The sequence below is a fragment of the Kogia breviceps genome, chromosome 8 (assembly GCF_026419965.1).
Source record: "Kogia breviceps isolate mKogBre1 chromosome 8, mKogBre1 haplotype 1, whole genome shotgun sequence".
NCBI lineage: Eukaryota > Metazoa > Chordata > Mammalia > Artiodactyla > Physeteridae > Kogia > Kogia breviceps.
The window spans coordinates 5,531,691-5,547,571 of record NC_081317.1 but is presented as its reverse complement, the minus strand read 5'-3'; the positions used below and the strand labels follow the sequence as shown (position 1 = coordinate 5,547,571).

At 58.6% G+C, this 15,881-nt stretch overlaps 1 protein-coding gene across 1 annotated transcript; it reads left to right on the top strand.

The window, feature by feature from the left end:
• The first annotated feature begins 566 nt into the window (after positions 1 to 566).
• Positions 567 to 14,907, top strand: PRDM12 (PR/SET domain 12). Its single transcript, XM_059072535.1, has 5 exons — positions 567 to 789; positions 2,567 to 2,757; positions 4,504 to 4,659; positions 12,775 to 12,886; positions 14,489 to 14,907. The coding sequence occupies exons 1-5, from the start codon at positions 567 to 569 to the stop codon at positions 14,905 to 14,907; spliced, it is 1,101 nt and encodes a 366-aa protein (XP_058928518.1).
• The last annotated feature ends 974 nt before the right edge of the window (positions 14,908 to 15,881 follow it).

Genomic DNA, 15,881 nt, shown 5'->3' with positions numbered 1-15,881 from the left:
GGCGGCGGAGGCTCCTCGAGCCGGGCCGGGTACAAGTCTGTCCTCCGACGTCAGGGGGTCATTAATAACCAATTAGGAGGGTCACTGCGGCTCCTATAAAGGCGCTGAGATTTTGCCAAGGGGAAGACCGTCCGGGCCGGGTGTGCGAGAGGCGAGCGCGCGGCCGAGAGCCCCTCGCCGCCCGCCGTTTCTCTGAAGCCACCCGCCTCCCACCCACCCCGCACCGCCCCCCTCCCCGCACCCGCCTCCGCCTCCACCCCCGGCTCTCCAGCCCTCCGCGCCGCCTCTGCCATCTCCGCAGATTTCTCCATCTCTCTCTTCATTTCTGCCTCGCTCCCCCTCGTTCACTTTCCTCCCAGCCACCGCCCCCCCCGCGCGCCTCCCACTGCCTCCAGCGACCTCGTCCTCAGCCTCCTCGTCCTCCCCCTGCTCCTCTTCCTTCTCCTCCTCGAGGCATCACAGGCCTCTCCTCTCGCCCCTGTGCTCCGCACTCGCCCACCACCACATCCCCGCCTCGGCCCGGCCGGCCCGCCGTCCCCGGCGCCGGCGAGAGCCCCGGGCCGCCCATGATGGGCTCCGTGCTCCCGGCTGAGGCCCTGGTGCTCAAGACAGGGCTGAAGGCGCCGGGGCTGGCGCTGGCAGAGGTCATCACCTCCGACATCCTGCACAGCTTCCTGTACGGCCGCTGGCGCAACGTGCTGGGCGAGCAGCTCTTCGAAGACAAGAGCCACCACGCCAGCCCCAAGACAGCCTTCACCGCCGAGGTCCTGGCGCAGTCCTTCTCGGGCGGTGAGTCGCGCCGTCGAGGCCCATCGCATCCCCTCCTGCCCGCGGCCCCTGATTCTCGGGCTCACACGCGCAGGACGCGGCGGGGACACGGGGCGTCGCCAGCAGCTCGCGCCAATCTGGGCGTTCCAGATGCTGCGTGTGGCTCAGTTTCCCGCGAGCCGAACCAGGGAGCGAGCAGCCAAGCCCGGGCGGGGAGGGGCCGGGGGTGGGGTGGGGGGGCACCTCCAGCCCGCGCGGCTCGGTGAAGAGATCTCGGCGTCCAGGCGGCCGGGCGCGCCGCCCCCGCGCTTCCCCATCCGCCCCTCACCCCTTAGAGCCGGCGGGTTCCCGGCATTTAAAGCCTTACTAGGCGTGTAATAGCAGTTGACTCAAAAAGAAGGGGTTTTAAATTCATTTAGTTAACTTGGGCTTGACCCGCGAAAGTTCCCACTTAAACCAAGAGCTTTAAAAGGCGGCGGGGGCCGGGGAGGGGGCGGAGGGCGGGCGGACGGGAGAGAAAGCCGCGGAGAGAGCGACGGAGAGAAAGAGAGAGCAAGAAAAGTTTCTTTTCTTTAAGATGTCTCAAGTTCTTACTCCTCATTCATCAACCCGCAAACAATATCTTTCCCCGGCGCTGGCATCTCTGCGCGTCGCCCCCTTTTCCCCCTTTACGATTTCTGTTCCTCTCTTAATTTACCGTGCAGACTAATTCCACTTCCATTCACGCTATGTCAACCATCTAATCCCCCCTTTTTGTAAGGGGGATTCCTCGGCCCCTTTTAAACAAGTCCCCTCCGCACTGAGCTACAATTTACTGCTACAGGCATTCTTCCGGGGCTAATGAATTTAGAATTAGCAATTTCTTTCGGATGGGGCCGAATGAATGCGATCACTTTAACAGCGTGACAAATTGCCGGCCGCGCCGCAATGGACACCGTTTAACCCCCCCTTTCAGCTGGCCCGCTGGCCGGGTATTTTCCCAGGTAGCTTAGAGGGGGACCTTGTAAGACACGGAGGCCGCCCCTGTGCGCCTCGCCGCTCCCACTCCGGCTGCCCGACCAGGCGGGGGGACCCCCGGAGGTTGCGGGCCGCCCCGGCTCTTGTCCGCCCAGAGAGGAGACTTCGCGGCTCGCCTCGATCCGGGCACTGGCACCCCGGATCCTGGCGGCAGCGAGGGACCCGGGCGCGCCCGGGGTCACCCAGAGAGCGCGAGACACGGCCCGCCGTCGCCCGCGTTTCTTTTGAGCTCCCGCCGCCTCGAAACTAGACTTCCTTTCCGGGCGTTGCCAGCCCGCCCCGGGCGCGAGGCCCGCCCCCCAGCCCCGCGAAAGGAGTCAGAAGCCCTGACCGCGTCCCGGGTCCTCCGACGGTGCCCTGTGCCCGGCGGTGCCGCGACGCGCAGTGAGCGCCGAGCGACGCACGATCGGCCCAGAACCAGACAGGGCGAAAGAACCTTGGCTGGGCCGTCACCCCCTCGTGGGAGCGGGCCTCAGTTTACCCAGTGGTAAAGCCACGCGCTGCGGTCGGCTCAGTAGTTCTTCAACTTTGCCGGGGTGGAGGGCGGGGGAGGTCGTGGATGCTTTGAGAATTCGTGGAGAGACTAAGAACAAAAACAAATGCAAACAAACAAACCAAAAAACTCTCCTCGAAATGAGTCCCAAAGCACCTCTTGCTTTCGGAGGGTCCCCGGGTTGCAATCGGAGGAGACTCGGGTCGCTGAGCCTCCACCCCGGGGTAAGAGCCGGGCCTCCTCCCCTGCCTCAAGCTCTGACCCAGTCCCCATGCCTGGCGGCCACAGAGGTTCAGAAGCTGTCCAGCCTGGTGCTGCCGGCCGAGGTGATCATCGCGCAGAGCTCCATCCCCGGCGAGGGCCTGGGCATCTTCTCCAAGACGTGGATCAAGGCGGGCACCGAGATGGGCCCCTTCACCGGCCGCGTCATCGCCCCGGAGCACGTGGACATCTGCAAGAACAACAACCTCATGTGGGAGGTACGCGCGCGCGGGCTGCGCGGGGCGCGGGCTGCGCGCGGGGCCCTGGCGTCCGGCCGCTACTTCCGCCCCCGCTGGAAGCTGCGGGCGCTTTGGGCCAGGCCTTGACGCTCCCTGAGGCCGGATCCTACGCTGCCTGACGCCTGGAGGTTCCTCCCCAGATCGCGGGGCGAAGGCGCTCTCCTCTGGCCGGCCCTAGGGATCACGTCCCTTGTTAGGTCCGCTTCATAGAGGAGGGCACGGAGACCCAGAGAGGCCATGCCCTTTGCCCAGGGTCCCACGGAGAGCTGGCAAGCCGCTCCTGGGAGCCACTGCCCAGCCACCTGCATTCTTTCCCTCCCTCCAGAAGCAGCCAAGGAAAGCCCCTCAAAGCCAGCCCTGGCCTTGGGGTGGGGGTGGCTGGAAGGAAGGATGAAGGGAGCCTGTGCTCCTTGGGAGTCCGCTTCTCAACGCAAGCGGAATAATGACATTGGAAATGAGCGCCGATTTAACCGGCACCGAGTCGGCTTGCTGAGCGCTGCTGGGCCTGCGTTCCACCAGATGATCTCAGCAGCTCCATGAGTTATTATTCCCATTTCACAGAAGGAAACTGACCTCCCATCCGGGCTCTTCCGACCCTCCTCCTCCACAACAGTGCCAGGTGCCAGGGAGGGCCACCCTTGGGACAAAGCCCCTCCCAGAGCCCTTCCTCCTCTTGGGGCTCTCACCTTGAGGAGGCCAGGCTGAGGCACCCTCTCCCTAATGTTATTTCCCCTCCTTCCCCCATGGCTCCCCGCCACAGCCCCCAGCTGGCAGACCAATCCTGCACCTGGTCACAGGAGCAAAGGAAGAGAAGCAGAGGGCCATGAGGCCTCTCCTAACCTTGCCTCCTCCCACCTCTGGAGGCCTGGGCCGTGGTTCCCATCTCCAGTTGTTGCTGGGTTAGGAAGTTGGGGTCCAGTTTGGTTTCTGAGTACTTTTTAAAAAAAAAACTATTTATTTATGGCTGTGTTGGGTCTTCATTTCTGTGCGAGGGCTTTCTCTAGTTGTGGAGAGCGGGGGCCACCCTTCATCGCGGTGCGCGAGCCTCTCACTATCGCGGCGTCTGTTGCGGAGCACAGGCTCCGGACGCGCAGGCTCAGCGGCCGTGGCTCACGGGCCCAGCCGCTCCGCGGCACGTGGGATCCTCCCGGACCGGGGCTCGAACCCGCGTCCCCTGCGTCGGCAGGCGGACTCTCAACCACTGCGCCACCAGGGAAGCCCTCTGAGTACTTTTGGTAGCTCTCACAAAGGGGGCCTAGGCCAGGCCAGGGTGACACAGTGAGCCAGCCTTCCCTTTCTAGGCTCTTCTGTGTCCCCCGCTGAGGTCCTGGCCAGTGCTCTCCGCCGCCTTGGGGAGCACCTCTGCGTCCCCGGAGAACTAGCTGGAGTGGACGCTACTTTGTGTGCTCAGTGATCTCTCGGAGATGCTTCTCATCTGGGGGTGGGGGGGACACGGCAGCAGGAGCCTGCGGGGCCCTGGAGACCGACTCCCTGTTGGCCACTTCGAGCCAGCTGGCCTCGGGCAACTCACTGTGCTGCTCTGAGCCTCCCGTTCATCGGCTGGAAAACCAAGACAATAATAGCTGCGTCCACTTCCTGGGGCTGTTGTGAGCATGGAGAGAGAGAGAGCGTGTGGATGTGCCCAGCCCGGGGCCTAGCCCTGGCCACGGGCGGCACGCGGGGCGCAGCCCTGCCTCACCTGCTCCCCGATTCACCTGCGCCCAGGTGTTCAACGAGGATGGCACGGTGCGCTACTTCATCGACGCCAGCCAGGAGGACCACCGGAGTTGGATGACCTACATCAAGTGCGCGCGGAACGAGCAGGAACAGAACCTGGAGGTGGTCCAGATCGGCACCAGCATCTTCTACAGAGCCACCGAGGTGGGTGTGTGCGCTGTCGTGCGGGGAGCGGCGGGTGCGGCTGGCGGGGGCTGGGGTGGAGAGAGGGGCCTAGATGCTGGCCCAGCGGGCCCTGCCCGGGCTGGAGGACCGAGGCCCATGCATCACCGTCCCTGGGAGCACGACCTCCAGGGCAAGCTTTCTGCTGTAGATCAGAGAGGACAGAGCTTTCCACTTTATGCCATCGTGAATATCGTGAGCACCTCGACTGGGGTGCCCGGATCACTGCTGAGGGGGTGCTGGGGTTGAGAAGCCATAGAAATACAGAGAGAAGGACACCAGGAGGCAGCCCAGGGAAAGCCTTTGGGTGGGAGAGAGGGCGTAGTGTCGGCAGCATTTTGGCTGTGCGTTGCCCGTCACCCGTGACGGGTGGAGCACGCGTGACTCTAATCTCAGCTGTCACGTCCCGATCGCTTGTGGCGCCAGGCTTTTCCTAGACACTGCATGTGCGTCATTGTATCTCATCCTCACGTATTTCATCCACGAGGGAGGATTCTGTGATTACCTGCAGTTTTCTGGGTCTCACTTGGAGACTGGCGGACTCAGGGGCTTTCATGGGCATTTGTGAGGGGCGGTGACGCTAATGTCTGAGCTGGGTGAAGCTTCTCAGACGAGAGAGAAGGGGAGACGTTAAATAGCATGTCCCATGCTGGCTGGGAGGGGCCGTCAGAGGAGCAGGCCAGGCCCAGGGCAGGGAGAGGTTCAGGCGGGATGGGAAAAGGTGTCCCCAGTGGGGAAACGCTTGGGCGGAGGCAGGCAGGCTCACGGTGTTTGGGGAGACGATGAGAGCACAGGGCAAGCCGAGAGGTGGTAGCCGGGCGGTGGTAGCTGAGGCAGCCATGCTCTTAGGACCCTCCCTGCACGTTGTCTCTTGGCAGGACATTTGTTCAGCGTCCCGCCCAGGAGGGGGCAGGCAGCCCGGCTTCCCTGTGGCAGGTTGGTGGCAAGTGCTCTGCACGGGGGGTGGGGCTCCCCCCCCCCAGTCCTCTGGACCCTACGTTTCTGCTCGTCTGTGGAGGGAGAAGCACGGTACCCCTTGGGGTGCAGCTAGGCTTGGCTGAGTTTGGGGGTGTTCTGAAGGAGCCCCCCGCCCCAGGCCAGAGAATGACTCTCCTTTCCTTTAGTCTGTTTTCTTCCTGTAACTCAGAGCCCCATGTCTTTCTAAGGCCCCGAGGGGCACTGGACAGTTGTCCCTCAATAACCAGGCCCCTGGGAATCTTCCAGGAGTGACAAGAGAATGGCCTTTGCCTGGGCCCTGGTGTGGTCCAGCCAAGGGCTGGACCTCAGGAGAACCAAGAAGGGTAAAGAAAGGTTGGGACTTCCCTGGCGGTCCAGTGGTTAGGACTCGGCGCTTCCACTGCCGGGGCCTGGGTTCCATCCCTGGTCAGGGAACCAAGGTCCCGAAAGCTGTGCGGCACAAAAGAAAAAAAAAAAGACAAAGAAAGGTGAGCCGTTCTCGGACTGGGGTTCAAGTGAGGTGGGACAGGGTGAGGATAGGACTGACGGTGTCCCCGGCTGAGGACAGAGGTGTTTCTTGTGGCTGTTGGCTGGGCTGCCACCCTGTGGGAGCAAGGGCCTCCCGTTAGACATCCTGGGATCAGCCTCACGTGTGGCTGAACCTCACTTCTGGCAGAGAGCACCCCCCTTTACCCGCTCAACCTCACCCGCGTCTCACGTTTGCACACTGCTTCCCGGGCCCCCTGAAACAGATGAGACGGGGGCCACACAATCATTCCATCCCTCCACGCTCACACACACACGTGCTTACACACAGGAGAGAGGGTAAGGATGCTGATATGATTTTGGCAAAAGGACTCCCCACGGTGTCAGATGCGGAGGCCTGAGTCTCATCTTGCTGTTCAGGTCACACCGGCTGAGAGCTGAACAGAGTCAGGAAATACGAATAGACGTTTATACAGAAATTCAGAGTCGCAGGACAAGGTGACTGAAGTGTACCTCCATGGAGGAATCTAAGATTATATAAGATTTTTTAGGAGTCATCTACATTTGATCAGGGATTTAAGTTGAAAAAAGAGGATCGGGAAAATCTACCGTATATGATCAAGGGAAGTAGATATCACCGGCTCGGCTATTCATGCTTTTACCGAGTTAGCAAGCCGAGTGCTGGAGTAAGGAATAAGGAAACACAAAATATCACCCATTTTACTTTTAGTAAGTGAAGTTAGATACATTTTTCGTGGTGGCGATTTTCTTAAAGCAATGTGTCAAAATGTCAGACGCCACTTACCGGACCAACTGTGTGTCCAGGTGTGTGTGACCACCGTGCAGCAGGGCTCGGCCAGAAGAAATTGTCGCTGCTCCAGGCCACTCCCCGGACGCCTCTCGAATTCGTGGGCTGTTTGTCCTGGGCGTGTGTGTGAGTGGGCCAAGAAGGGTCTGTGCCATGACCTGTTATCTTAATCTTTCCGTCACTCAGACGCACTGTGTATATCTCATAACAGTAACCCATTACTTGCCAAAAAAAAAATGAGAAGAAACATCTTCATTCAATAAGCAGAATATACTACCGCTGCTCTAAAATTTCCCCCAAATACAAAATGAACAGCCGTCCAAACGGAGATGTGGGTGACGGGTCTCCAGGCCGGCCAGTCTGTGCAGAATCCCTAGGCGGGGTTTTGCATCTGGCTGGATCTACCAACGTGTTATCCCAGGCTCTCCCCTCGCTGTCTGCAACCACAGAAGAACATACTGTAACCTCAGGTGCCTAAAATGACATTTCTAGAAACTGCCCAGCACATAGCAAATGGGCACTAAATGTTGAACGAATGAGTCTTTCTCCGGGTGGCGGGGGCTGGGTTGAAAGAGGACACACGGACCCTTTTCTCCCAAGAAAACAAAACCGGCAAAGAAACCAGCTGCCCCAGGGAAGCAAGAACTTTGACCCCAAAACTCAACACAAGAAAACGATTTAGGGATAAATTATGAAAATTTTGGATTTGGGAACTGAGAAGAAAATTCACAGGCTTTTCCCCTCCTGAGTTTTTGGCAAATGACTGTGCCCTGAAGTGTGGGCTTTTTCTTTCAGCTGCTTTTCTTCTCATATCAGGCAATTGAGGTTTGTTCTGGGTTTTTTTTTTCTCCTAGAGCCTCAGAGCCCCATCTCTCTTTTTCTTGGCTCTAGGAGGGCAAGCACCATTTTCCTTTTTTTTTTTTTTTTTTTTTTTTTTTTTTGCGGTACGCGGGCCTCTCGCTGCTGTGGCCTCTCCCGTTGCGGAGCACAGGCTCCGGACGCACAGGCTCAGCGGCCATGGCTCACGGGCCCAGCCGCTCCGCGGCATGTGGGATCTTCCCGGACCGGGGCACGAACCTGTGTCCCCTGCATCGGCAGGCGGACTCTCAACCACTGCGCCACCAGGGAAGCCCCCCATTTTCCTTTTGATCTTGCTCACCGGTGGGTGCACTTAGGCCCTTTGATTATTAATAATCAGCCTCATTAATGACGCTATCATCTGTGGAGCAGTTACCATGTGCCAGCACCGTGCTAAAGGCCTTAGCAACTTTGAAAAAATCGAATCCACTCAGTTTGGTGCTATCACTATCCCCGTTTTAATGACGTTGAAACTAAGGTTCAGGGAGATCTTGAGAGATTGTTGAGCTGTGATTTGAATCCAGACCTGTGTGACCCCACAGTGGAGCCCTTGGTCACCATGCCGTGGGATCTCCCTAGCCAATATCTATTTGCTGGAACTCTATTAATTGGTGTGTGGGGACATCTGTGGTACAATGGAAAGTGATATTCGTCCAGAGGACACTGAGGTCCTTCTAGACAAGGGCTTCTGTACCACCGGGGGATGGGGAGGACATCAGAGCCTCCTGGGAGCATGTTCAATACTGTGACATGAATTTGTATTAGGAAAACAAACCCAAACCCCCAAACGTTTTCAACTGATAATAAAAATTCAGAAATGGGTCAGGACAGAACTTCTGGGCCAACAGGGGAGGTGCAGAGGCACCAGTTGGGAGATTATATAATGTGTCAACCAAGGAGTCAGGCGCTGATATTCACCCCGTGTCTTAATGATGTGGATTTTATGGTACAGGATTCATTTCTTTGGGAATTGCTTTGTTTATTGTGTATCCTGAGCCAGTCTCGGATCCCCAGAAAAGTAGATGAGCAGCTGATTCTCCTTCTCCGAGCCCCCGGGGAAAGCCCTGGCCGGGCCAGGCCAGAGTGTTGGCCATAAAGAAACAGGGCTACTGAGGAGGCCGGCCGGGGACCGTGGCCGTTCTCTGCTCTTAGGTGATTGGCTGATGGGACCCTGGCAGCCTCTGGACAATGGTACTAAGACCTCAGGGAAGAGGCTGTGGGTGTCCCCGGCACTCCTGGTCTCCATCTCTGGGGTCATTCCACAGGGGGTGTTTGGGAGCAAACAGATGCCAGAGGTCCAGGCCAGGAGCTGCTACTGGTTCCCCAGAGCTCTGAAGGGCAGAGAGAGACTCCAGTGCCCGGCCTCTGTGCGGATGAGGCTGCCTTCCCCAGCGCTGCCTTACGGCTGGAGGCTTCTTGCTGTCTGGGGATGTGTGCTATTCTCAATTCTAGTAGGTTCTTTTTAATAGATTTTCTCTCTTAAAAAAATTTTTTTGGGGGGCTTCCCTGATGGCACGGTGGTTGAGAGTCTGCCTGCCGATGCAGGGGACACGGGTTCGTGCCCCGGTCCGGGAGGATCCCACATGCCACAGCCCGTGAGCCATGGCCGCTGAGCCTGCGCATCCGGAGCCTGTGCTCCGCAACGGGAGAGGCCACAGCAGTGAGAGGCCCGCGTACCGCCAAAAAAAAAAAAAGGTCTCAAAAGGACAAACCCTTCTGAGGAAAGATGTGCAGAAAACCGGCCACAGTGGCTGGGTGCCCTGAGTGGGAGAGAGAGTTACTTTTCCTTATATACTCCTTTGTGTCTGTATCACTGTTTTAATTTTTAAAATGCATTAGTAAAATTAATTTTAGTACATTTGAAAAATGTGTTAGTAAATACATGACTCAGCCTATATTGAAGCAGTCAGTATTTTTTTTTTGTTTCCTCTTTATTTATTTATTTTTTTTTTTGTTTTTTTATTTTATTTATTTATTTATTTATTTATTTATTTTTAACATCTTTATTGGAGTATAATTGTTTTACAATAGTGTGTTAGTTTTCCCTCTACAACAAACTAAATCAGTTATACATACACACAGAAGCAGTCAGTATTAAAGCTCTTATTTTAAAACTGTGATTCCCAACCACCATTTTAAATAATAATATTTAGAACTTGTTCTTGGCTACTCATTCACCACCATGATTGTTGTCGCTGTTATATCTGTTTTATATTTAATAAGAATTGTTAGTCAATTCAAGTGAAAAGGCCGGTGTTGACTTAGATATTTGATTCCCAGACTGCGTGTCTCGGGATGGAGATGCAGCTCCCACGGGTGACTTGCTGAACCTCTCGTTCCACATCTGTGCTCCCCCTGGGCAGGTGGGCCAGGGAAGCGGTGGCACCGGAGGGGCACTGGTGTCCCGGGAGCATGTGGGCCCAGCCTGTGCTTCTTTTCTCTCGTTTCGCTGTGCGGCTTGTGGGATCTTAATTCCCCGACCAGCGATTGAACCCAGGCCCTCAGCAGTGAAAGCGCCAAATCCTCACCGCTGGACCGCCAGGGAGGTCCCCAGCCTGTGCTCTTGATGGTCACTGAAGGCAATGCCTCAGGTCTTCCTGGGCCACCCCTCACGCTCCATGGGGACAACTGAAGGACCCCATGTCCCAGAGATGCCTGCCAGCTTCTCTGAGCGGTTGATGAGCTCTTGGAAAATAGTACAAACAGCTTTAAGTGCGTGGCTCCGCTGAGCCCGGACAAGCTCCCTGTGAGGCTACAGAAAGGGCTGTCCCTGTTCTGCAGTTGAGGAAACTGAGGACAAGTGACAGAAGGCACCTTGCCCAAAGTGGCACGCTCAGCAGGTGGGGAGCCCAAGTGGACCCCGATGTGTGTGAGCCCAGGGCCTGAGCCAGTGACCTCAGCAGTACGGTCTCCTGAAGGGAGGGGCGTGTACAGACAGTTGGACAAGGGGTTGGTTGCTTTAGAAGAACCGTGATGTGTAAACACCTGGTGTCGCCTGAGAATTGAAGCCAGGCGTTGGGACAATGTCAGAGGTGACATAATCAGAGTCTTAGAGCCGGGGGAGCCTCAGGGAACAGGCTGCCCACCCCCTTCACTTGAGGAGACAAGCTTAGAGAGACAGAGTGCTCGTCTAAGGTCACCCAGGGACCTGGTGACCGAGGGCCCACCCCCACCGTCTCTCAGCAGCTTCCTTCACAGGGAATTTATCTTGAATACTTTAGCTCCATCACCCTCATTTCTAAGGGGTTCACAAAACTCTCTCAGCTCCACCCTCTCCCCAGCAGGGCCTGCAGCTCTGACCCCTGCTGGCCTCCTTTACAGCGGCCGTGACTATGAATGACCAGAGAGGCCTCGAGGACTCTTGCTGTGGTGCCAGATTCTAACCTGCCTGCTTTCTTTGATGCACTGCCTCATTTTCCCTGGGTTCCGGGACTGCATTTGGTTTTTCCGTATTGAAACCCCGTCAGTCCGAGCTGGTGTGGCACCCTCTGCCCGGCTCCTCGTCACTCACTGTCCCTGAGGCTTGATGCGACACCCCATGGGCTGTGGGGTCTGTTGGGAAGGGGCACAGTGACCCCTGGCTGAGTCTTAGGAGGACGGCCGTTGCCTAGGCCCCCTGGAGCTTTGCTTCTCCCACCCCCTCCTCTCTCCGCTTCCCTCTCCTTTCAGGGTCCAGCAGGGCTGGCTCTGATGCTCTGAGGCTCTTCCTGGCTCTGACCAGAGGAAGGAAGGAAGGTGTGGCGAGCAGATCGGGGGTCTGCGGGCCAGAACCAAAGGGAAGGCGCGGGGGCCTTCTCTGTGACCGTGGAGGCCAAGGAGAAGGGCCCTATTCTGGTGTGACTTCAGGCAGCCCTAGATGGAGTCCTGTGTGATCCTTTGTACTTCCACTAAAAGAAGACTCACCAGGAAGACAATCCGGCCATTGCCCGGGGGGTAGGCACCCACCTTTCTCTGGGCAGATCAGAGAGTGACCCCCAGGGTGGGGGCCACAGCTAGCTCCTCCGGGGTGCAGGCCTCGGGAGGCGATGGGCCTTCCCCTCTCTCGTTTGCTCTAGCTGGCTGGGGACTGAAGGTTCTTTGCTTTGAGGAATGACTGGCTTCCACCAAAGGTGTGGCGGGCCCCTGCGCTGTCCCAGAGGGCGGGGTCAGCGCCACCTCTGGAGCAGGCCTTCCACTGCCTCCCTGGATTGTCACTGCAAAGCCCTCTCTCCTGACCGCCGGCACCGTGTCCCTGGGGCAGGTCCTCCCCTGGGAGCAGCAGAGCCCTGTCACCATTTGTGGGGTTCTCTGCCATAGACCTAGGACACGGCAAACGGATCTTGTTTAAGGCTGTGTGCCCCGGTGTTTCGGAGGTGGAGGTGTTCACTGAACTGAATGCTTCTTTTTTAGCTGAGTGCAAGGAGTCAGGCAGAGCCCTGTGATGGGGAGAGAAGGGTATGTGACGTGGCGCTGCCTTGTGGTTGCTCTGGATGAGAGATGTTTCCAGAATGTCATCAGGCAGCGTGTACCCGAGAACCACAGGGTGCCCCGCAGGCCATGCTCCTTGGGAACGTCTGGCTCAGCCCCACAGACCTGAGAGCTGGCTGACTGTCCCCTCGGAGACAAAGGAAAAGTCTTCTCGCTTCCCTTCTTCCTTTACTTCTGCTTGCGGCAAGGTTTCTGTCCCATTGCTGTCAGTTTGGGAGCTCCTGTGTGGCCAGGAGACAGCTCTGGTCCCAGCAGCAGAGCCAGGACAGAGAGAGCGAGAAATCCAGGCAGAGGGGGGCAGGAGGGCAGAGCAACCCAAGGCCTTCCATGTCGGTGAAGCTTGCCGGGGATAGCTTGGAGGAAAGGGACCCAAGTGTGCCTTTCTTGGGGCTGAGACCGTATCCACATCTCCACGGTGGGCACCCGGACAGCCCCTCCCAGATGTGAGGGGAACACACACCACCCCCCCCGCCCCACCGGGCTGCTGCCTTCCTGATCTCCTTTTGCTTCCTTCCCTACAGATGATCCCTCCAGACCAGGAGCTGCTGGTGTGGTATGGAAACTCACACAACACCTTCCTGGGCATCCCTGGCGTGCCCGGGCTGGAGGAGGAGCAGAAAAAGAACAAGCATGGTAGGCAGTCCCCGTGAGGCCACAATGGCAAGGGGGCCACGGAAGCCGGGGAGAGAGAGAGAGAGAGAAAAAGAGTGTGAGTGTATGTGAGTGTGTGTGTGTGCGCGCGCGCCTGCACTTGGCAGGGAGGCTCCTGGCCTCTGGGACCCTGGTTCCACGTCCAGCAGCATCAAGCACATGAGACTTACTGGTTCAAGGAGGCCAATGCCCCTGGAGCCGCTGCCATGGTCCAGGCATAGATGGAAGACAGTTCTGACTTTGGACAAGACAGACTGTCTGGGGGCAGACTGGGTGGAGCAGCAACGGGCCAGGCAGGAGGAGACTGGATTGAGTTCCAGTTCGGCTGTGCAGTCTTAGGAAATGGCTCGGTGCCTCAGTTTACCCACCTGTAAAAGGATGTTGGGCGAGATGATCTCTAAGCTCCCGTACAGCTTCCGCAATCTCTATTTCCCTGCCCTGTCCCTGGGGCTGAGCCTGGCCCAGAGTAGGTGCTCAGGATAAACCTGTTGAATGAAGGCAGAGCAGAGTGTGCCTGTGTGTGCGTTGCAGCGCGGTGGGGTAGGGCGCTGACCATCATGGTAGAGACCATTTGCTCAAGACCTATTTCCTGCCCAGTATGGGGCTAAACCTTCTACAGGTGTGATCCCACTTGGGTCCTCATAAAACCCTTGTGATATTTGGTTATCCTTATTTTTAGAGGATGAATCTGAGGCTCAGGAGCTACTGTTTATCCAGCGCTTGCTCTGTAGCTAATGTTTCACAAACCATTTCTCTGATCCTTACCGCAACCTTTTGGGCGTGATGCTATTATTACTTCCATTTCAGGGATGAGAAAAGTGAAGTGCAGTAAATATTTGTGGGATGAATAAATGAAAGGTTTTGGGGGGAGAGGAGGAGTTATAACAGTGACTACCATTGATGGAAGGTTACTATAAACCTGGTACTTCCCCATGTCCGGCCTCAGGCAGGTAAAGTGATCAACACAGAGTAATCTTCAAAGACGTCAGTTTTTTTTGTTTTTTGTTTTTTCCTGTATGCGGGCCTCTCACTGTTGTGGCCTCTCCCGTTGCGGAGCACAGGCTCCGGACACTCAGGCCTAGCGGCCATGGCTCACGGGCTTAGTTGCTCCGCGGCATGTGGGATCTTCCCGGACCAGGGCACGAACCCGTGTCTCCTGCATCGGCAGGCGGACTCTCAACCACTGCGCCACCAGGGAAGCCCCAAAGACGTCAGTTTTTTGTGATCATCTCGTGTAGTCGTGCATAGCCCCGTGAGGTCGTAGTAGGTTCCCATTTTACGGATGAGAAAGTTGAGGTTTTTCCCGAAGCTAAGTCACTAAGTCCCTGAGATCTCGCAGCATGGTCTGGAGTCCAAGTCCTATTTGATCCCAGGCCAGGGCTCTTGCTGCCCCTACCACCCCTCTGCCAGCGCCAGCAATCTGCGCGGTGGCCACCCTGACGATCGGAGGCGGTTGGGCCCTGGGAGGGGCGCACGTGGGGGCGGGGTTACGGGGAGACCAGGCCGCGGCCGCGCGGGTTCTAACGAGGCTGCTCTCTCTCTCCCCCTCCCCGCCTGCCCCCCGGGCCCCTCCCGCGCGGCCAGAGGACTTCCACCCGGCGGACCCGGCGGCTGGCACCTCGGGCCGCATGCGCTGCGTCATCTGCCACCGCGGCTTCAACTCGCGCAGCAACCTGCGCTCGCACATGCGCATCCACACGCTGGACAAGCCCTTCGTGTGCCGCTTCTGCAACCGCCGCTTCAGCCAGTCGTCCACGTTGCGCAACCACGTGCGCCTGCACACGGGCGAGCGCCCCTACAAGTGCCAGGTGTGCCAGAGCGCCTACTCGCAGCTGGCCGGCCTGCGCGCCCACCAGAAGAGCGCGCGCCACCGGCCGCCCAGCGCCGCGCTGCAGGCCCACTCGCCCGCGCTGCCCGCGCCGCACGCGCACGCGCCCGCGCTCGCCGCCGCCGCCGCCGCCGCCGCCGCCGCCGCGCACCACCTGCCGGCCATGGTGCTGTGAGCGCCGCGGCGCGGCCGCTCCCGCCCGCGCGCGCGCCTCCGCCGGCCAGCCCGCCGGGGCGCGCGGCGGGGCTGCTCTCCATCCCGACTCGCACTCCTTGCGGCACGCGGCCGCCGGATCCGGCGCTGTGGGTGCGCCCCAGAAATGACGCCCAGACTCACACTCTTCGCCCCGTTTCGCAGATGAGGACACTGAGGGGCGACGTCCTTTTCGCGGGCCGCCCAGCTGGGGCAGCTGCTCGGCCGCCTCCTCTTCAGGGGATCCCCATGCTTGGCCTCACCCCTGAGCCTCCCTCCTCTTGTGGAGTCGGCTGCCCAGGCTGATAGCCCCCTGGTGGGTGTCAGGAGAGGGGACCGAAAGTCTCCGAGGGCCCTCAGCGGGGAAAGGAGGCCCTCACCACCCCCACAGAGGGCTGCGTGCTGGGATGGAGCTCCCTGTCCCAGTGTGGGCAGCGGGCCCGGGCAGTACGCGCATCAGCCTCCTCCTCCCGCCTCTGAGACTGGTATCTTGCAATGTCAGGACTCACGGACGCGACCTTGAGGGTTGGGGACTGAAGGGGTTCAGGGGCAGCCAGAAGAGGCCGGAGAGACCTGCCCTTCCCTGCCAAGCGGGCCCTTCTCTCCTTCGGGCCACCTTCCCCCGAAGGTCGGCTCCTTGGGGGTGGACGAGGCACAAATGTGCCAGGTAGGCTGAGAATGAAGGCAAAACGGAAATCCACTATGAGGACCCCGTGAAAGGCCCTGCCCTTCTTTGGGCCTCCGTTTGCCCTTTCCCCATCTGTAAAATGAGAGAGTTGGACCAATGCCTCCTCCCCTTCAGCTCTGACATCAAGCTTGGAAAGAGGAAGTTTCCCGCCCCTCCTCGCCACTCTCCGACCCGAGGAGGCCAAGACTGGCTTCTCAGCCCGGAAAACATCTCCGAGCTGTGCGGGATCCCGGGAGGTTCCGCCCTTGCTCTGACCCAAGTTTCCCCAC

Excerpts from the sequence above, each read along its gene's own strand:
- PRDM12 (XM_059072535.1), top strand. The coding sequence starts at position 567 with ATGATGGGCTCCGTGCTCCCGGCTGAGGCCCTGGTGCTCAAGACAGGG. Across the intron at positions 4,660-12,774 it reads TCTTCTACAGAGCCACCGAG|ATGATCCCTCCAGACCAGGA; the intron begins GTGGGTGTGTGC and ends CCTTCCCTACAG. Across the intron at positions 12,887-14,488 it reads GCAGAAAAAGAACAAGCATG|AGGACTTCCACCCGGCGGAC; the intron begins GTAGGCAGTCCC and ends CCGCGCGGCCAG.